This window comes from Octopus sinensis, linkage group LG4, assembly GCF_006345805.1.
Source record: "Octopus sinensis linkage group LG4, ASM634580v1, whole genome shotgun sequence".
Classification (NCBI taxonomy): domain Eukaryota; kingdom Metazoa; phylum Mollusca; class Cephalopoda; order Octopoda; family Octopodidae; genus Octopus; species Octopus sinensis.
In genome coordinates, this window is record NC_043000.1 from 134,818,283 (window position 1) to 134,840,599 (window position 22,317).

A 22,317-nucleotide genomic window follows, 5' to 3' on the forward strand; every position below is an offset into this window, starting at 1 on the left:
CAAACAAGGACAGATAAACGGATGAAGTCGATTATATCGACCCCAGTGCGTAACTGGTACTTAATTTATCGACCCTGAAAGGATGAAAGGCAAAGTCGACCTCAGCGGAATTTGAACTTAGAACGTAATGGCAGACGAAATACAGCTACGCATTTTGCCCGGCGTGCTAACGGTTCTGCCAGCTCGCCGCCTACATTGTCATTATCATTGTTACCAAAATCATGTTTTTATTTTTGCTTTGGTTTTACTTGGGTAATATAGCTAAGTAAGGACTCATTGACTTGGAGTGAAATAAGTTGCAATATACTCCACTTGTCAATTTTTTTTTTTTTTTTTTTGTGTACTGAAATAGGACATTGGTGAGTTATTTTCACTCATGTAAGTTAATTTGTTGTCGTTTGTATACAATATATTTCATGCAGGTTATATTCCTCAATTTTCTGTAGAATTACCGTAAATCCTCGAGTATAATCTGCATTTCCCTCCAAAAATTTAAAGGTCAAAATCTCTAGTGTGTATTATACATGAGGTTAAAAATGGAAATTATTTTCGAAGCAATGTCCGAGTCTCTATTTGCTGTCTGGCAATGTTTATTCAGACGCATTTTGTGATGTTGGGCACGAAAATACCTTAAGCTAAGCCTGAAAGCAATGAAGTCATAAAAGAATCATCCATAACTTGCAACATTTATTAAATGTTATTACTGTTATTTCTTTATTTTCTGCAAACAAAATGCACAAAAAAGCTACATGTTTGCATTATGTTATATATACAATAATAATAAAGGACGTTACCGTATACATTTTTACAAACCAAGAATGTTATATAGACCTCTCTGACTCAAGTTAGAGAAGGGGTGCGTATTATACACAAGGTTTAAGTTTTTCAGAGGTACAGCCCTTTAAAAATCCCCTGCGCATTATACTCAAGGGATTTACGGTACCCGTTTTTTTCTTGTTGTGATCTATTGAAGCCATCTTAAAATACATTCTAGTGCATTGAGACAGTTCTTCCAAGTATATGCAGTTGTAGTTGAAGTTGTGATGTTGAGTGCTGAGGATGGTGAAATATCATTTATCACCATTATATGATATCTGTTAATATTCTTATTTGAAGTTTAATGTTGTGGTCCCACTAGAAATTGTTCATTGAAAACAAAACTGTAATTGTAAGAGGTCTTTTATCTTTAGAAGCCTTCTTCGTCTGAATAACCAAATTCCATTCATAAATCTGGTAACCCTGTTAAGCAGAGCTGATCATGTAATGTAGTAAACATGTAAATTGTGTGAAGCATGCAACATTACCATATGAATATTATATTCTATAATACCATTCATTTTATTTGGTGCCATGAGCTTACATTATAATTTGATACCAGTGAGTTCATGATAAGCACAATTGTTACATCAATAGGTGTCAACTTACTTCTTTTGTTAAATAAAGATATATTTGGAAAATGGCTTTTATCTTTTTATCAACTAAAATTGTGTAAACTTGAACTTTGTATATAATTTATTTGCTTATCTATTATACTTCTTTAAAAAAAATCTTTATATATATATACAACTACTTCAGACTTTAACCAGGTGGTGAAATATAAACTCCAATTAATCAATATGGGAAACTGCTGTTTTGCTTTTTGTCTGGCTATTTTAGACAAAACAAATTTACTTTATTGACTTTAGTTACTTGAAGAAAGTTGAGTAGCTTTTGTGCATTTTGTTCTTTTTTTTCCTCTTTTAAATTAATCTTTAACTCAACTGAATTTAAGATGACTAACACTTCTACTTTTGTGAACTGAGAAAGACCCGACAAGCCAAGTGAGACCATAGCCCATGGCCTATGCCAGTGGGTGTAACCAGCCCATTTATGAATATCCCTCATTCATTGGACAATAAATCTTGCTTGTGAAGACCTATTTAGGCAAGTGAAATCAAAACCAAAATTGCTGATGTGGCCGATGACAGTACCACCTGATTGGCACTTGTGCCAGTGGAACGTTAAAAGTACATTCGAATGTGGGGTGTAACTGGCCCACTTATGAGTACCCCTCATTCATTGGACTATGAACTTTGTTTGCAAAGACCTATTGAGGCAAGTGTAGACAAATCAAAATCGCTGATGTGGCCATTGACAGTATCGCCTGATTGACACTCGTGCCAGTGGAACTTCAAAAGCATATCCGAGCATGATCGTTGCCAGGGCCACGGATTGGCTCCTGTGCCGGTGACACATGAAAAGCACCATTCGAGCGTGATAGTTGCCAGCATTGCTTTACCGGCACATGTGCTCGTGGCACATGAAAAACAACATTCGAGCGTGGTCGTTGCTAGTGCCACCGGAATGGCTGTTGTGCAGGTAGCATGTAAAAACACCTTTTGAGCATGGTCGTTGCCAGAACTGCCTGACTGGCCCTCATGCTGGTGGCACATAAAAGCACCCACTGCACACTTGGATTGGTTGGCATTAGGAAGGGCATCCAGCTGTAGAAACTTTGCCAGATCAGATTGAGCCTGGTACAGCCTCTGGCTCACCTGTGTTTTATATGTCACCAAATAAGGTAAATAGATATATAAAAAAGACCACTTGGTTAATTGACAAATATTTACCAACCTTTGTTGTCTCTTTTATCACTACTTAAACCATTAGTATTTAAACTAACCACATTTGGCCCAAATATTTTATCAGCTTTATGTTCATACCAACCAGGTCTGATCTCTCAAGCCTGCCCAACAATGTCATTCTAAAAAGGCAACTGTCACAATATTGAACTCCTAAAGCTATGAGATAATGCCTAATTAATTCAAAACAACTTGAATAAATAAGCATTACATTTGACAGAAAAGTCTGAATGCTAAAAAGTTAAACAACTAGCATATTGTGTACAATACTTGATATAACACTTTATTGCTGTTCTTATGAATTTCACTCTTCAAGCACTACTTGAAACACTTTTAATTGTTGTTTCTATCCCAAACTAATACTCTCTGCAACTCACTAATTTTCTGTGTTCCCCAACAAACAGAGCTTCAAATTAACCATCAACTGTATCATCCTTGTCAGAGAGAGCTTGCAAGCTCTTGGGATATCCATGTGAACCATCCTTTTCTCTTTGTTTAAATACTAAAAAAAAAAAAGTTTTGTTCTGTTTTGAGTTCAAATCATGTCAAAGCCACCTTTCCCTTTTGTTCTTTTGGTATTATTCTTTTACTTTTACTTGTTTCAGTAATTAGACTGCCTCAGAGGGTTTAATCAAACTGGTACTTATTCTATCAGTCTCTTTTTGTTGAACAGTCAAGTAATGGGGACGTAAACAAAACAACACCGTCAAGCACTGGTGACACGCACACAAACACATGATGGGGTTCTTTCAGTTTCTGTCTACCAGATCCACTCACTGGCTTTCATTGACCCAGGGCTATGGTAGAAGACACTTGCCCAAGGTACCACACAGTAGGACTGAACCTGGATCCATGTGGTTGGGAAGCAGGCTTCTTTTAGCAGGCAGTCATGCCTAAATAATTATTGGACATATCAAGGAGTTGATTCTATTGATTATACCTTACCCTACATATTTGCAGCCTTGTGTCAATACGAGAAATCAATGTTTGTAAATTATAAAGACTGTAGTTCACGTCGGAGCTTTAATAATTTTTTTTTCCAATTGTCAAATTTTATTTGTTTTTGTAATAATTTTCTTAGTGGAAACGAAGGAAGAAAAAAAAACAATATAATTACTATTTAAAAATATAAATATGCATTTCGAAGAAAATGTAAACATAATTATCATTTTTAATGTGTTGTTTTGAAATTTGAGTTCCATTGGTGCACATCAAAACATAATATAAAAGATGGCTGACTTATTGATTAATAAATTAAGAGAAAACAAACTCGTGAGTCATTGCAATTATCAGTTCTAACTGATGTGTCATAAAAATATTTCTTTCATCTTCCATAAGGATTGAATAAATCTCCTGTGTTGTATTTTAATATGCATGCAATTATTTTTTGTTGTATGCTCCATCTTCAACTTTTTAATGTTATTTGATATATTTTGATAAAGTAACTCTTTTACTCTTTCTCTTTTTTACTCTTTTACTTGTTTGAGTCATTTGACTGTGGCCATGCTGGAGCACCGCCTTTTAGTCGTGCAAATCGACCCCAGGACTTATTCTTTGCAAACCTAGTACTTATTCTATCGGTTTCTTTTGCCGAACCGCTAAGTTACAGGGACGTAAACACACCAACATCGGTTGTCAAGCGATGTTGGGGGGAACAAACACAGACACACAAACATATACAGACACACACACACACATATACATATATACGACGGGCTTCTTTCAGTTTCTGTCTACCAAATCCACCCACAAGGCTTTGGTCGGCCCGAGGCTATAGTAGAAGGCACTTGCCCAAGGTGCCATGCAGTGGGACTGAACCCGGAACCATGTGGTTGGTAAGTAAGCTACTTACCACACAGTCATTCCTACTCCTGAAACACATTCTATTAATAAATTTACTATTTATATAACTTATCTTGTTTATTTGTAAATAGACATATTACGTAAAATAAAAGAAATGAAATATGAATGCATGCAAATACTTTATGAAGAGCCACTTGGTTAAGAAGCCTGCTTTGCAACCATGAGGTTTTGGGTTCAGTCTCACTGTGCAGCACTGTGGGCATCTACTATAGCCCTGGCCCAATCAATGCTTGTGTGTGTGTGTGTGTGTGTGAGACTTTGTGTTTATCCTCCTACCACTAACTGTTGTTTTTTTTAGGTCCCTGTGACTTAGCAGTTTAGCAAAAGATAATGGTACAATAAATACCAGAGATAATGGTATAATAAATACCAATAAATATTTGGGTTAATTTGTTCAACTAATCTTTTCAAGGTGGTGCCCCAGCATAGCTGTAGTGCAATGACTTAAACAAGTAAAAGATATATAAATCATTAATTAAAAAAAATAATCAAACCCACAGAGTAATAAGTAAAATAAACTCACTCACATTCACTTGGATTTTCTCTAACTAAACTAGTTTGTGAAATGCCTTTTGTTCATAGTCAAATTAAATTATCATGGCTGTATCGTTAAGATGTTTGCTATTTAGCCATGCAATTTTGGGTTCAGTTCTACTGCAATGTACCTGGGGCAAGTATCTTCTACTATATCCCCTAAGTTTAGTGTGGATAATTCTCCTTTGGGGCTTAAATTGGTTATAAAAATTGTAACAACTTCATCCTCTTGGATACATGATTAAGTTTTGAGACTTATTTTAGGAAAAGCAAAAATAAAAAAAATAGGCGCAGGAGTGGCTGTGTGGTAAGTAGCTTGATAACCAACCACATGGTTCCGGGTTCAGTCCCACTGCGTGGCATCTTGGGCAGGTGTCTTCTCCTATAGCCCCGGGCCGGCCAATGCCTTGTGAGTGGATTTGGTAGACGGAAACTGAAAGAAGCCTGTCGTATATATGTATATATATATATATGTGTGTGGGGGGGGAGTTGTGTGTCTATGTTTGTCCTCCTAGCATTGCTTGACAACCGATGCTGGTGTGTTTACGTCCCCCGTCACTTAGCGGTTCGGCAAAAGAGACCGATAGAATAAGTACTGGGCTTACAAAGAATAAGTCCCGGGGTCGATTTGATCGACTAAAGGCGGTGCTCCAGCATGGCCGCAGTCAAATGACTGAAACAAGTAAAAGAGTAGAGTATCCTTGATGTTGGGAAATATGGTACCTTGAATTCATGTAAAACTTGTTAATCTTTTCAATGTATCATGTGTCTTATTTGTGAGTTAACAACTCTTAAAGTGTTGTCGACTCACAATTTACATTTTTCCCCCTTTCTTCCACTTATATTTTAGTTATAAAAATTTCCTTTCATGTCTCCTCTTTTTTCACTTTCTTTTCCCCATTTTCTAAGCTGTCACAAAGTCATCATTTATTTATTTTCGTATTTCTTGTACTTTTAGGTTTCTCTAGCAGTAAAGAAACAGTTACACATCCGGGCAGGCCTTTTCACACCAGTGACATTGCTTGCTGTCAGCATGGCTTCAGAAACTCAAGAAACTACACCATCAGGTTAGATATACTTCTCTCATTTACCAAAAAGGAAATTTTATTAGTTGTTAATACATTATTTCATAGCCTGTCAGTATTATGCTTTCATCAACACTGCTGAGACCCCTTTTGGTCATGACTGACCATGGGATTGCACCTAGAAAGTTACCCTCCCAGGCACAAGTCCGGGCAAGGTTGTTTATGGAAGACCAGCAGTCGCCCATGCATACCGGCCTCCCCTCTCTATGCCACCAGTGTTATCCAAGGGAAAGGCAAAGGCCGGTACAGCTTGGCACCAGTGATGTCGCAACTCATTTCTATAGCTGAGTGAACTGGAGCAACGTGAAATAAAGTGTCTTGCTCAAGAACACAACACTCAGCCCGGTCCAGGATTTGAACTCATAACCTCACGATCATAAGCTTGACACTCTAACCACTGAGCCATGCACTTTCACTCATCAACACTATCAGTAATATTAAGACATGAGCTAACAAGAGAACCTCCACATGTTCACTCAACATGTTAGAAATAGTAACCAAATTCCTCTCAAACCACACCCTAACATCTTAAAAAATGGCGTATGTAGGACTACACTGGGTAGTGTAGTCCCAGATAAATCATAACCGTCGTCATTTTTTATTGTCTATTTTTCTAGGTCTACATGGCTCTAATGGATTTTATTGGGGTTGATTTTCTACAGCCAAATATTCTTTTTGTTATTAACTCCCTCCTGATTCTAAGTGTCTCATAATAGTTTCCCTTAATCTGGACATATTTTTACGAGAGATTGTAAATAAGCAGTTGATATAATAGTGATGTTTGTTTACAACTAATATGTGATGTCAAAGGAGACAAAAAGTCAGGTATACACAGGCTTCTTTTCAGTTTCTGCCTTCCAAGGTTTTGTGTCTACCAGAGTTTTGTGCATTGTATGCATGTGCATGCACGTGCACACACACTGACTAAGACGAAGACAATGAACAAGAAGAAAATGCAATACAGGAGGGACAAGTTTTAACTAATATTGTATTAGTTTTATACTTTTAAAAAATGACATAGTCTTAATATTTTGGACACTAATCCTTCATCAGAAGAATTAGAAGGCCTATCAGAGGCAATGATCAAAACCTTTGGCATTACATCATGCTTGAGAAGACCCATCAAGCCAAGCAAAATCACAGTCGTGGCAGATACTGGTGTCATGTAAATGGCACCCATACTGGTGGCACATAAAAGCACCCATTACATTCTCAGAGTGGCTGGCATTAGGAAGGGCATCCAGCCATAGAAACTATGCCAAATCAGACTGGAGTCTGGTATAGCCTTCCAGCTTGCAAGCCCTGTTCTTTATTGATTTTTAAGGAATATTCAGGAGAAGTGAGTCTTGCAACTGCTTGTGGTCTTGATAATCATCATCATCACCATTATTTAACATGCTTGTATGGATTGGACAGTTTTACAGGAGCTGGTGAGCCACAGGATTGCATCAAGCTTCAATGTCTACTTAATATGGCTTCTATGGTTCGTGCCCTTCCTAACACCAACCACTTTATAAGAGAGTATTGGATGCTTTTTACATGGTACCAGCACTAGTGAGGTTTCCAGGTAACTTGGGAGACAAGACCCCTTCAACTGAGGCAGGAATAGTATTGAGGGAGGTGGCTTTATGCCAGGTGGGGAGAGCTTAATGTATAATTGGGGAGCAGAATAGGTGTCTTGCTGTAGGAGTGATACATGGTTATCCCAGTTGGAAGAGGAGGTGGAGAATGGGAACAAATGAATAGCTCATAAACTACACTAATAAATTTACAATAACAATACATCATCATCATCATTGTTTAATGTCCACTTTCCATGCTGGCATGGGTTGAATGGTTTGACATGGAACTGGCTAACGACGAACTGTCTAGACTCCAGCTGTCTGTTGAGGTGTGGATACCCTTCCTAAAAAAAAGAAGAAATTATTGTATACAGTGCTCAGGTGCACCACAACTTGTCAAAAGTGCGTATAGAGCATATGCAGTAATGTACAAATGTCTGGGAAGTGAACAGTGTATGAGTCAGATACATGCTTGCGTGTGTATGGAGGGGAGAAAATCAGGTGTAGTGTTGGCGAATCTCAGGAAGCATGGAAGTTTTGAAGGATGCAGTGCTCCGACAACTAACAACTGATGCCGGCAGTTTGTTCCATGCTTCAGCAACTCTTAGCATGAAAAAATGTTTCCGAAAGTCATGTATATGTGTGTGTGTGTGTGTGTGTGTATATATGTTATGTCAGGTCACTTTCGAGTGCTATTGGTAACATGTAACCCAGTACAAACTGTTGCATGGTCGGGTCGTCGGCGACTAAACCGGCAACCCCACCAAGCTTGCTTGGTGAGGAGGGTGTTTATTGGACACCCTACGGGATGAAAAACAAAACCCGTCAGAAGGCGGAGGAACTCTTGAGAGTCAACAGCCATCCAATATATGTCTTAACGTGAAAAAATGTTTCCGAAAGTTATGGGAGCTGTGCTGTTTTCTGACTTTGTAAACATATCCATGGGTGTTACACAGGTGGAGTTTGAAAAGGTGCTCAGAGTTATTGTTTGTATTGTATTAATGAAGGATTGTCTGGATTTTCTAATGTTTTCAGGATGGCATAGGAATAATTGACTAAACACTTGATATAAGTGATTGAACAAAATTTTTGAGTGCAAGAAAAATGGGACTTTTGTACCACTGACAAATGAGGCATTTCTGTTTTGTATTTTCAGCCAGCAGTGAAATTTTAAACTTCAAAGAAATTTTTGAAAAAGCTGACCAACTTCACACAGCTTATGAAACTTGTAAATTATATGATCTTTTGAAACCATATCAAAATTGCGAGGATGATCAGTTGCTGTGGCGTCTATCTCGAGCGGCATATGACAAAGCAAAGAGAGAACACAACAAAGATGCACGGAAAACATTCATGTATGAGTCTTTTGGTTATGCTAAAAGAGCTCTTGCTCTAAATGACAAGAACTATGCATGTCACAAGGTAAATAAATATCATTTATTTGGAGATAGATTTAAGGGACAGAAACAGTAGAATGTTAGACTGAATGTTTAACAGTATTCAATTTTACAATTCTATATTTATAAGACAAGGAATTTATATTATGTATGCTGTTTATAAGTGAAGGCGCATGGCTCAGTGGTTAGAGCGTTGTATTTAGTTAATTACACTCACTTTCACAAATTTCTGGTCTTTTGTCATTGTAAGAAATCCTTATTTAGTGTTAAAATAAAAGTCCTGTCTTATAGTAATTGTTGAATGTTAACCTATCGTATTGTACCATAAGGTTGTTTATGAAGCAACCTTTTGTAACAATATGATAGGCTGATATAGACTTGTTAAAGTAGATTGTCTCACAAATATATACAAATATATTTCTATGGTCTGTGCCTCTCCGCTCCAAACCAAAACGAAAATATTTTCAAGAATACTTTGTAATTTTATTTTCAGTGGTATGCTATTCTTCTCGATGAAATTGGTCAATATGAAGGTTTGAAAATTCGAATTTCGAATGCTTATTTAATAAAGGAACATCTATTGGTGAGTTTATTTTAAAAATCTATTATAAGCTGATGACATCTTTTTGTTTTGTTTCATATTAAGAAAAATTGAGTTACTAACATTGCTTTAGTTATTAATTCTGAAGATTAGTTAGTTGATTGTTATTATTGCTTGATTGCTTATAATCAATATAGCTCTCCATAGGGTTATAGAAGCCAAAATGGTAAGAATATTTGACAAGTTAAAATAGTTTTTAGACTGTCATTGAATTATAATGAAATTTTTGTATACAGTGCTCAGATGCACTACAACTCATCAGAAAATGTTGCTAAAAGTACAAGAACAGTCATCATCATCATCATCATCATCATTTAATGTCCGTTTTCCATGCTGGCATGGGTTAGATGGTTTGACTGAGGTCTGGAGAGCTGCACCAGGCTCCAATCTGATCTGGCAGTGTTTCTACAGCTAGATGCCCTTCCTAATGTCAAACACTCTGCGAGTATAGTGGGTGCTTTTTACGTGCCACTGGCACAGGAGCCAGTCAGGTGGGCCTGGCATCAATCACGTTCGAATGGTGCTTTTTATGTACTGCCGGTACAAGAGTCAGTCAGGAGATACTGGCATTGGCCCCAATCGGTTGGTGCTTTTTATGTGCCACCAGCATGGGAAACGCACAGAAAAGGAACAGTGAATGAGTAGTTAAAAAAGTGTGTTTGTGTGTGGGAGTGGGCATCAGATTTACTGTTGGCGAATTTCAGGAAGCAAGGAAGTTTGGAAGGATGCAGTGTTGTGACAGCATGGTTGAGATGTTTTTTCTTCCTTAGATGCAGCTGTCATTGTATTACAGTTCTAGTCTTGTGAGAAGAAATAACATTGTCAACATTATCAACAATAAAAACATTTGTTGAGTACAGCATTGTAGTATCTATTCTCCATTGTACATATTTACTGCAGGATTAGATTTGGTTATTTAAAATTATGTCATTGCCAGATAGCATAAGATATAAAGGCCAATTGAGGCAAGTGAAATCGAAGTCGAAATCAAATTCGGTGACTGGCATCCGTTGCTAGTGGAGTGTTAAGAGTACTACACGTGAGATCGTTGCCAGAGCAACAAGCTGACCTTCATGCTGATGGCACGTTAAGCACACCATTCAAGTGTGATCGTTACTGCGTTGCCTTACTAGCACTTGTGCTGGTGGCATGTGAAATATTTGAGCGAGGTCATCACCAGTGCCGCTGGACTGGCTCCTGTGCAGGTGGCACGTAAAAAGCACCATTTGGGTGTGGTCGTTGCCAGTACCACCAAACTGGCCCTCGTGCCTGTGGCACGTAAAAGCACCCGCTACACTCTCGGAGTGGTTGGCGTTAGGAAGAGCATCCAGCTGTAGAAACTCTGCCAGATCAGATTGGTGTCTGGTTCGCCAGACCTCAGTCAAATCGTCCAACCCATGCTAGCATGGAAAGCGGACGTTAAATGATGATGATGATGATAAAGTTAAGATATTAAAATCTCAACAACATAGTCATGGATTCAGATTTTAATATTGCAACTATTATGTTGTGCTTCTGAGTATAGCATGTGGCTTTCTTTGCTTCAGTTTAGTTGGCTGACAAAAAACTAGCTCCTATGTTGTGGTTGAGTGGTTAGTAGTTAGAAAGGCATTCAGCTGTGGTAACCCTTGTTCTATGGGAATATGGATGTACAAAAACAAAACAAAACAAAACAAATACAAACAAGCAATTCAAACACTTTTACTGAGGTATATGAAAAATAAACTGATAAGCTGCTATGGTAACAGATTTATCTGACTGTGATTTTTGTCAAAGTAGATTATTTCACAGATTAATTCTAAAAAGATGTCATTGTTATGCATGAGATTAATTTTCAATAAATCACCATCATCTCATCAACTTTTCCATGCTTGTATGGATAAGATGGAATACATTGAGCCAGGTTTTCTACTACTGGATAATCTTTCTGTCGCCAACCCTCACTTGTTTCCAAACAAGGTGATATTTCCTTATGACCAGACAGGTTTTCGTTGGAGACTGGAAATGAAAGACACCACTTGTGTGACAGTGATGCTCATTTACAGCTATTACAAGATGTCAAGACAAGATGTCTCAATCACACATATACATATATGTATGCATACATATGTACATACTTACATATATACAAACACACCACAAACCTCTTCCATTTTCCAGCCTGTGGCTGTAGTTAAAAATATTTGCCCAAAATTTGACCATGCAGTTGGGAAGCAAATTTCTAAGCCACATAGCCATGCCTGTACCTATATTAAATCAATTTTGAGTTGATGCAACAAATTTCTCTTGGTATAAAAATTGAGAGATTAATCTTTAAAATTCAAAAATAACAATCTTTTTCAATATTTATTTCCAGAAAGCTGTTGAATTTAATCCAAATGATGCAACTTGTTGGCATTCGTTAGGTTACTGGTTAGTAGTAATTTCTTATATTGCTATTATTTTCCTCATAACAATTAAAAAATTATTTTTAATCATCATATTTATAATGGAAAAATATTGCTTATAGCCTGTGATGGTTGTTTAGTCCCAGTTTAGTCGTAACCAAGCACCTTTGATCAAAGGCACTTCATCCATATAAATATAGTCAAAGCCTTATTTTTTCTAGTTTCTTTTCATTTAACGTTATTACTGTGGAAAACATTTTTATATACCAACTAGCAGTATTGCCTGGCGTTGCTCAGGTTTGTTTCAACCCTTTAGAATTGGAATTTTTGAAAAGTAAAAATTTTGCATTATGTAGCTTGTTATTCTCTTTAAGTGAACATTTTTCTGGTTGAAATACACCGAAAAATGGCGACACAGCAGTCTAAAAATGGTAAAAAATTGGGATTTTCATAGAAAAAAAAGCACCTTTTTGACGTAAATAATTTTTGGTGTTAACATGGTCCAATTTAAATTTTATCTTCTACGGAAGGAAGAGCAAGCCTTTTTCCATCATACTCTCAATTTTGGTCAACTTGCGCTGCAGGGTCTTGGAGGAGATAGTGTTAGTTGAAGGCTACCAAACCTGCCATACACAGACAACTTCAGCTTTATATATAGAGAGATATATCTTTCGGTGAAGAATGTCATGTTTGAGACTATATTTTATTAAGATACATCAAGTTTATTGAGGCATCATCATGATTTGCAGAAAACTATTCTATTTTTTGGTTGACATTTAACATCATTACTAGAATATCTATGAAATGTAATCTCCCAATTAAAGGGTTAATAATATAGACTCATGTTGTTTAATTAATTAATCAAGTGATTATTTTATTTTTAATTTCCATTGCTATTTTTGATTTCTCAGGTGCTTCATGTTTGCTGATATGCCATGGTATCAACAAAAGGTTGCTAGTGCACTGTTTGCTACTCCACCTACCTCAACCTATGAAGAGGTAAGTTGTTGGCCATTTACTCTTTTCATTAGTAATTAATTTATAAACACTTTACAAAATCAGTTTGCCATATACACACTTGAGTCAAACTGTTTAAATATAGAGAAAAGAAGTTCTCGATATATTATTACTACAAAGAATTTTATTCTATCAAGACATGAAGGAAGAAATGGATTTATCATTGTTTTAAAGTCCACTTTTTTTCTATGCTTGCATGAGTCAAATGCAAGTTTATTGAGGCAGATTTTGCTCCTGATATGCCTAAAGGGTATGATGGTCAGGGATGGGATGTCTTTGATCATAAGTCTGCTCAATCAGTGTTGAACTGGGGACTAAACAATAAGAACCAGAACAACTCTCCTATTAAGCCTAGTTTGAACTTCTGTAAAATAAAATATGGAGAAGAAAAAATTAAATATTCATCTTTATATATCCCAATTTTGAGAATAGATACTTTGTATTCTTGACAAAAATGGTTGTCATCAGGAAAAGTATCCATTAGTAAGAAAAAATACCCCAGAAAGTCCTGTCTAACCCACACCAGCTTAGAGAAGCAGACAAAATGATAATAATGATGATGGTGGTGGTGGTGATACTAGCATAGTAGTGGTGGTGGTGGTGGTGGTGTGATATTCTAGTCAGTTTACTGAGGGAACATGAACCTTGTATGAATTCTGTGCAAGACATCGTTAATGAAAAGTGGGAAAAAAAGTTCCCAGATCTTGTTTATCCTGTTATATTTTATTGCTCCTGTTATTGTTTTTAAATCAGGTTTTCTTTTCTTCAAACTATATTTTTGTAATTTTCTATTTTAAACCATTTTCTTTTGTTTCAAGGCCAAGAAGTATTTTCTAAAAGCAGAAGAAAGTAAGTATAATGGATTTTAAAGATTTAATACAAGACACTATAGTTGTATAAAGTATAGCAGTTGTAGTAAAACAGTTATTTTAATTGTATCAAACATCCTACTATAAATAAATAATATTAACAATATGTAGATAACATCAAGAAGAGTATCTGTCTAAATAATTAAAAATTCCACAGAAGTGGAATATATATATATATATATATATATATGTGTGTGTGTGTGTGTGCGCGTGCGTGTGTATACATTTGTTGTCTGTGTTTGTCTCCCCAACATCGTTTGACATCTGATGCTGGTGTGTTAAGTCCCCATAACTAGCGGTTCGGCAAAAGAGACTGATGGAATAGGTACTAAGCTTACAAAGAATAAACTCTGGGATCGATTTGTTTGACTAAAGGCGGTGCTCCAGCATGGCTGCAGTCAAATGACTGAAACAAGTAAAAGAATAAAGGAATATATGCAAGGTACTTGTGATACTGATGCCACATAAAAAGTACTGGTCCTGATGCCATGTAAAAAACACCCAGTACACTTTGTAAAGTGGTTGGCATTAGGAAGGACATCCAGCTGTTGAAATCATACCAAAACAGACAATGATCCTGGTGTGGATCTTAGCCTTGCTAGCACCTCTTAAAACTGTCCAATCCATGCCAGCATAGAAAAATGGATGTTATATGTTGATGATGATGATGATATATGTACACACACATACAGATAAATCCTAGGGGCACTTGTTTACAGAAACATGGTATGGTCACTTGAAATAAAGTACTCAAAGTATTAACATTCAGTGTGAATGTATTAAAACATTGAGTTCAACAAAGAGGTTTTGTTGAATTTTACTGTTTTAATAAAAGGAAGTTTATATATTTGTATGTTCATATGCACAGGCATTTATTTATGTGTGTGTAATAACATCTCTATACATGCATCTCTGTATCTCTATATTATCATATATAGATATTATGATTGTGTGTGTGCATGTGTGTTTTTATATATATAGTAATCCAAAAACCTCCATGATAGGTGAAAATCTGCAATGTAGAAACAGTACTGTACTGTATATTTTCTAAACTTATTTTTATAATTTGTATGGTGGCATGCCAGGTCCACCTAACTGGCTCCCGTGCCGGTGGTATGTAAAAAGCATCATCCAAACATGGCCAATGCCAGTACCCCATGACTGGTTGCTGTGCCAGTGGCACTTAAAAAGCATAATCTGAACATGAATTGTTGCCAGGCCTGCCTGACAGGCTCCTGTTCCTGTGGCAAGTAAAAAGCACCCACTACACTCGGAGTGGTTGGTGATAGGAAGGGCATCCGGCTGCCGAAACATTGCCAGATCAGATTGGTGCTTGGTGCAGCCGCTGGCTCTCCAGACCTGAGTCAAACCATCCAACCCGTACCAGCATGTAAAAAGCACCCACTGTGACATGTAAAATGCACCCACTACACTCTCATAGTGGTTGGTGATAGGAAGGGCATCCGGCTGCCGAAACATTGCCAGATCAGATTGGACCCTGGTGCAGCTGCTGGCTCTCCAGACCTCAGTCAAACTGTCCAACCCATACCAGCATGGAAAATAGACATTAAACAATGAAGATGATGATGATGATGCAAAACAACACCGTAGAGGAATCGACGTAAGCTTAAATAATAAACTGTGATCGGTGAACTGCGATATGGCAAGGGATTACTATACATGCATGAGTGCACACACACACAAAGAAATGTGTCAATAGATTAAAAAAAAAAAACTTGCGCTGAATCACAATGCTTACCTTTTTTTTATGTCACTAGTTCAATAAATGTGACATAAAAGAAATCAGCTGATATATTGTCACTATGGACTGATGCTTCATATCGCCTGACATATGACATAACAACTGTATTTCTTTTACTGTATTGATTCAATTTCATATACTCTTTACTCTTTTACTTGTTTCAGTCATTTGACTGTGGCCATGCTGGAGCACCGCATTTTAGTCGAGCAAATCGACCCTGGGACTTATTCTTTGTAAGCCCAGTACTTATTCTATCGGTCTCTTTTGCCCAACCGCTAAGTGACACCGACGTAAACACACCAGCATCGGTTGTCAAGCAATACTGGGGGGACAAACACAGACACACACACACATATATATATATATATATATACGACAGGCTTCTTTCAGTTTCCGTCTACTAAATCCACTCACAAGGCATTGGTCGGCCCGGAGCTATAGCAGAAGGCACTTGCCCAAGATGCCACGCAGTGGGACTGAACCCGGAACCATGTGGTTGGTTAGCAAGCTACTTACCACACAGCCACTCCTGCGCCTATATGTAGTTGATTCATTGGTACTGTAGTATGTTGACTGTGATTTGTAACTGTTTCAATTGTAATGCTAATGACTCTCAAAACATACATGAGCTTTGCTTTGACATTTAAGAAGTTAAGGGCTGCATATGAATATTCCAAGGGTTTCATGAGCAAAAATGAGTAGTACCTGTATTTCAAAGGGCCAGCCTTGTCACATTGAATTTCCCTGAGAACTATGTTAACCCTTTTGTTACCAACCCGGCTGAAACTGGCTCTGAGTACAAATGTCTTGTTTTCATAAGTTTTGAATTAAAATCTTCCACCAAACCTTAGTCACGGTTTGTTTTCCTAACACTAGCTGAATGATTACTAAGTTATTTTACTAAATTCTTTGTTATATTTAAAAGTAATTGAAAGAAACACAGATAATCTCAAAATAAATACAGTAACAAAAGGGTTAAGGGTATGTGTGTCTGTGGAGTACTCAGCCACTCGCACATTAATTTCATAAGTAGGCTCACCATTGATTGTATCAACCGGAACTTTTATTATCATAACCAACGGAGTTTCAGTTATTTCATTCTTTGCCATGTCTTACCATAATTTATATATTAGAAGAAAAAATAAGGGCAGCAGATAGGAATAATCATTAGAATGTCAGGCAAAACGTCTTGTAATATCTGGCTGTGATCCTTTATGCTCTGAGTTCAAATCCTTTCAAGGTTAATTTTGTTTTTTATCCCTCCAAGGTTGATAAAATAAAATACTGGCCCATTACTGGGACCAGAGGTATCAACTAACTCCCTCTCCTTAAATTTGCTGGTCCTATGCCTAAACAATTATTATTATTTTTATAAGGTGTTGAGCTGGCAGAATCATTAACATACCAGGCAAAATGCTTAGCAGCATCCTGAGTTCAAATTCTACTGAGGTTGATTTTTGTCTTTTCATTTTTTATGGGGTTGATAAAATAAGTACCAGTTGTGCACTAGGGTTGATGTAATTAACTATTCCCCTCCCAGTAAAATTTCAGATTTTGTGTCTATAGTAGAAAGGATTGTTATTATTATTATTATTATTATATGTTTGACTTTTGTTTTATATTTGTACAAGTTGGCTCCAAGTCTCACCCAGAGACCTCAAGAGACAATAGGTTGGAAGTTCATGTTGTTGTTATGCCTAGTGTGCCATATATTTGGTTGTTTTTTGTGTTGTACTAGTGGATGTCTTAAAAAAAAAAAGTTTGTTTTAAACCTTGAGATTACATAGAAAGTATTATTATTATTATTATTTAGGACAGTGGAAGGCAGCAAGCTGGCAGAATCATTAGCATGCTGGGCAAAATGCTTGGTAGCATTTCATTTGTATGTTCTGAGTTCAATTTTGCCTTTCGTCCTTTTGGGGGTCAGTGAAACTAGGGTTGATGTAATTGATTAGTCCCTTTCCAGTAAAATTTCAGATCTTGTGTCTATAGTAGGAAGGATTGTTATTATTATTTAGGACAGTTGTTGTTGCTGGTGTTTGTTCCTTTTTGAGCCATGTCTGGCCCATAAAGGCTGGTTTCCTGGTTTCATTAGCGTATAGGTTCCCCACATGGATGGGATACCAGTCCGTCTCCTGCTAGATGCAGGAGGAAAGAGTGAGAGAAAGTTGTGCCAAAAGAGTCAGTAGATGTTTGGCATTACCTTCTGCTGGAGCTGCGTGGAGCTTAGGTGTTTCACTCATAAACACACACATCACCTGGTCTGAGATTCGAACCCACGATCCCTCGACCATGAGATTCAAACCCACGATCCCTCGACCATGAGATTCAAACCCACGATCCCTCGACCATGAGATTCAAACCCACGATCCCTCGACCGCTGCTCTAACCACTAGGCCATGTGCCTCCACATTTTAGGACAGTGGTTTGGCAGAATTGTTGAGGTATCACCACCCCCAATGTATATATTTTTTCTTATGTTAAAAAGCAATTGATTTGATGCTTAAATACCTTTTCTCACTACTCAGCTAACTACTCTGCCATGAATTAAAAATGAAACCTGTTTTCTGCCAGGAAAAGTGGGACAATAATGATCACATTAGCTTTAATTCAGCGATTTAACATCAGACATTGTATCTCATCAGACACTGTACCTCATAGTACTTGTCATAGTTTCACAATTTTAAATTGTTGTTGTCTGGTATAGGTACAAGGTCAGCAGTCCTTGAAGCGAGAAGGTTAAACAATGTCATTGACCTCAGCATTTGACTGGCGTTTTGTTTTACTTCCCCTGGAAAGATGAAAGGTGATACTGACCTCGGCAAGGTTTGAGCTCAGAATATGAAGAGTTGCAACACTGACCACAGCAGAGTTTGAGCTCAGAATATGAACAGCTGTTACAAATACCACAAGGTATTTTGTTTGATGCTCTCATGATTCTGTCGGTTCCCCACTTCACAGTTCTATTTAATGATAGCTTAACCCTTTAGCATTCAGATAACTTTGTCTAATGTAATATTTATTTATTCACATTGTTTTGAATTAATTATGTATTATCGTGTAGCTTTGAGATTTCGATGATGTGATTGTTCATTTTTAGAATGACATTGTAGGTTGGGTGTGAGAGGTCAAACATGACCAGTTTGAACATAAGATAGATAGAATATTTTGGCCAGATATGGACGGTTTAAATGCTAAAGGGTTAAACTAAAGAAAAATGAGAAATAAGCTGTAAACATATTTTTCTCCTTTTTTATGAAACCATTTTTGTTAAGTTCTTTTATCCCTCAAATTTTAGAAAATATTTGGGCTTAGCTGCAATTTCAAACATGGCAGTAAGCAAACCTTTTTAGGACAAATAACTAACTGAACCTGCTTTTGAATGTCTTGAGCTGAAAGCTGCAACCCATATTATAAATGAATAAATGCGCTCTTTTAAAGCCTAACCAGGCTCATGGGCCCAGTTTCCAAGTTTCAATGGCGTATGTGTTCCCCAGGTGGACGGGATGCCAGTCCATCACAGCGTTACTCATTTTTGCCAGCTGAGTGGACTGGAGCAACATGAAATGAAGTGTTTTGCTCAAGAACACAATGCATCACCCGGTCCAGGAATGGAGACCACAATCTTACAATCATGATGCTGACGCCCTAACCGCTAAGCCACGCGCCTCCATGCAACCCATATTACTGCTGTGAAAAGATAAACAGTGTGTTCAGTACTTGTTCAAGTCTTCTGTTCACATGATCACATGCAGATATACCCCATACTAAGTGATCCATTGCTCTTAATCCAAGCGACATAACTTCAATGAAAAAAATTTCTATTTCTGGGTTCTAACCTGGATGCTTTCATTCCGTTTTTGTTTTACATCTGTAAGACCCACAGACCAGATATGACATTTTCAGATCTCCAGTGGAGAAGACCCATGTCAAATTAGTCCTTTCAGCCTTTTCTGATGGTTGCCAGGATTATCTCAACTCCTGGTGTGAAACCAATTGGTAGAGTGGTTAATATGAAAAGATAATATTGTATTGTTTGTTTTTCTGACTCATGGATTTTTAGACTACTATACATTTTCTCTCTTTTTTTTTTGCAGTTGATCCTAATTTTTACAGTATGAATTTAGCTATGCTTGGCAAAACATTGGTGCGCCTAAATGAAAATGATGATGCTCGTAAATATCTTAATAAAGTTTCAAGCTATGCAATACGAACTGTTGATGACAAAAAGGTGACGACTCTGCATTTTTCATTTGTTTATTTGAAACCATGATTGTTTATTTGCAAATATAAGTTGTTGTTGATGTTTAGTCCCAGTTCAGTACTGATCAAGCTGGTCTCTGATCAAAGGCTCTCCATCTATGACTATCCCATCTTTTTGTAAATATAGGACTACATTTCCAATTTGAGCCAAAAACTGCATCTGAAAGGAGAGGTTTCCCTTTTAGATCCCATGATTTGCTGTTGATACTTTGCAAAACTCATGTAAAACCCACACTGGAGTTGTTTCTGTTTCAACCTCCTGAGATCAGTTTTCACTAAGTACATCTACATCCATAAATGTATAAGTGCCTCTCTCAAAGGTACAACTTCGCACATTATTTACTTGACTGGTTGCAACTGATTTAGTTCTTATATTCACATTTATAAATTATCCTTGTAATTATTTTCACAACATTTCCATTATTCTTAAATTTGTAAAGCTGTCTTATGATTTGCATTTTATTGGTTAGACTTAGGAGAAGCAATGCCTGTGACCTTTTTGCAAGCTTTCCAAGGCTGATGAGAGAATGGAGTTGTATGTTTAGTTTGAAAATGTCAGTTAATGTCTGTTAGAACATGAATGAGGAGGGAATTTCCATTGACAGCAGCTCTGGATGAGACAGGATAGGCAAAATATTCAATACAGGATTTTGTAGTAGAGAAGATAAGAGACAGTTGTGTCCAGTTAATCTTGATAGAGGGATAGACAGCTAGTTCAGAGATGTGGAGCCTGGATGCACACAAACATCCAAATATACACACAATACATACATAAACTCCAAAATCTACATTTAAAAGAAGATAATTTAGTTGATTGACAAAGACTCACTATAACTACTGATTCACAGACATGATGTTATTTCTTTGTCTCTTCTATTACTACTGTACTAGCCTTGTTTCTCTGATCTGGCTTGCTGCTTATCCGTCTATCAGTGGCTTGCTGGATATGCTCACTTCTCTTTATTCCCACTGAATCTCCTCATGCAAAATTCTCTTTCTCTCTTAGAGATGCTGTTAGTTTAGAATTTCATATGTGTTTATGTTTTACCAACAGACATCGACTTACAGATGTTAAAACTAAGTATCAGCCTCAGAGGTTTTAAAAAGGTCATGGACATTGCCTTTTCTATGACATTACAAAAATGAAAAGCTTTGTCAATTTAGGAACAATGGATATATTCAAATAATTACAGGGGAAAAGTTATAAATATGTGACTAATAACAATAATGAGTTTATTGCCTATAGTGCTCAAGTTCACTAGAATAAGAGTTAGTACTAGGTTAGAACATTTGCAGTTGGTCAAGTAGATAAGGGGCAATGTTATAAGTTGAGAGAAGCCCTCTAACTTGAAGAATCTAGATTTGTTGGCTTGCATTATCGAAAACCAAAGGGAAACAACTCTAGGGGGATCGTTTGAATGGTACTCGAGTCTCGTCCCAACAAATTATGGATATATTTTACGAAGTAAGAGATATATAAATTAAATGGTACTATAATGACAGAAAGCTTGGTACAGAGATGGATGCAGTAAATTAGAGCTCAGCTATAGAGAGTGACCGAAATATAAAGAGCTAACCTCTGATTATGAAATAAATAAGAGCTACCTAGATAAATAACTTTGGTGTAACCGATAAACCTTTCTATCAATTATAATTGAAATATGAGAATAATAGATATATTTCTTCTTTGTTTCAGGCCCATGAGGAGGCTGCGTCGTTATTAAAGAAAATCGGAAATAAATAGACACATTTGTTTTCAACATAAAATCATCACATCAAATTTGAACAAAAGACTATTAAAGTTTTTTTTTTTTCTTCATTCATTATCATAATTACCATACAAAATTCGATACACTAGACTTCTGATTTCTTAATATTATTGATTCTTTTCGCCAACTTAATGGCAATTAAATAGTTAAATTTACATATATTTTACATACATATCGATGCCAAATTGATACTGAGGAAACAATAAATTTTTTCGAGATTTTATTAATATTTTAATGCCAACCTGGTGTTGAGCAAACTTTGTTTTCCCCCACGAAATTTTGTTCCTACATTAAACCGAAATAAAATAAAACTGTCTATTGGTTTTAATATTAGAAAAAAAAAAGAGACAAAACAAAAACGATTAAAGTATTGCTGAGTTAGCAACTACTGATAATTTTCATATATTACTGAAATTTCAATTTCATAATTTATGTGAATAAATTATTTACCCAACAATGTAGTTTAATTGCTGAGTATTTCAGGTTACACTGATTTATTTTTGTGGGTGTTTTTTTTAATTAAATATGAAAAAATATCTGGCAGAATCATCTACAAGATAGGTCCAGGTATGGCTATGTGGTTAAGA

The 22,317-nt window shown here is 36.6% G+C and overlaps 1 protein-coding gene across 3 annotated transcripts in view; it reads left to right on the forward strand.

Moving 5' to 3' along the window:
* Positions 1 to 22,180, forward strand: part of LOC115210400 (regulator of microtubule dynamics protein 1) — a 54,941-nt gene extending 32,761 nt beyond the window's left edge. For 2 of the 3 annotated variants that reach the window (XM_029778996.2, XM_029778997.2), the window contains exons 2-9: positions 5,977 to 6,085; positions 8,822 to 9,087; positions 9,556 to 9,645; positions 12,020 to 12,075; positions 12,962 to 13,049; positions 13,886 to 13,916; positions 19,796 to 19,929; positions 21,658 to 22,180. In XM_029778996.2, coding sequence (XP_029634856.1) covers positions 5,977 to 6,085; positions 8,822 to 9,087; positions 9,556 to 9,645; positions 12,020 to 12,075; positions 12,962 to 13,049; positions 13,886 to 13,916; positions 19,796 to 19,929; positions 21,658 to 21,705 — 822 coding nt within the window. In that variant the 3' untranslated portion in view covers positions 21,706 to 22,180. Of the gene's footprint in view, positions 1 to 5,976; positions 6,086 to 8,821; positions 9,088 to 9,555; positions 9,646 to 12,019; positions 12,076 to 12,961; positions 13,050 to 13,885; positions 13,917 to 18,405; positions 18,595 to 19,795; positions 19,930 to 21,657 lie in introns of those variants that run through there. The other variant, XM_036502535.1, reaches the window with a different exon arrangement.
* Positions 22,181 to 22,317: the final 137 nt, after the last annotated feature.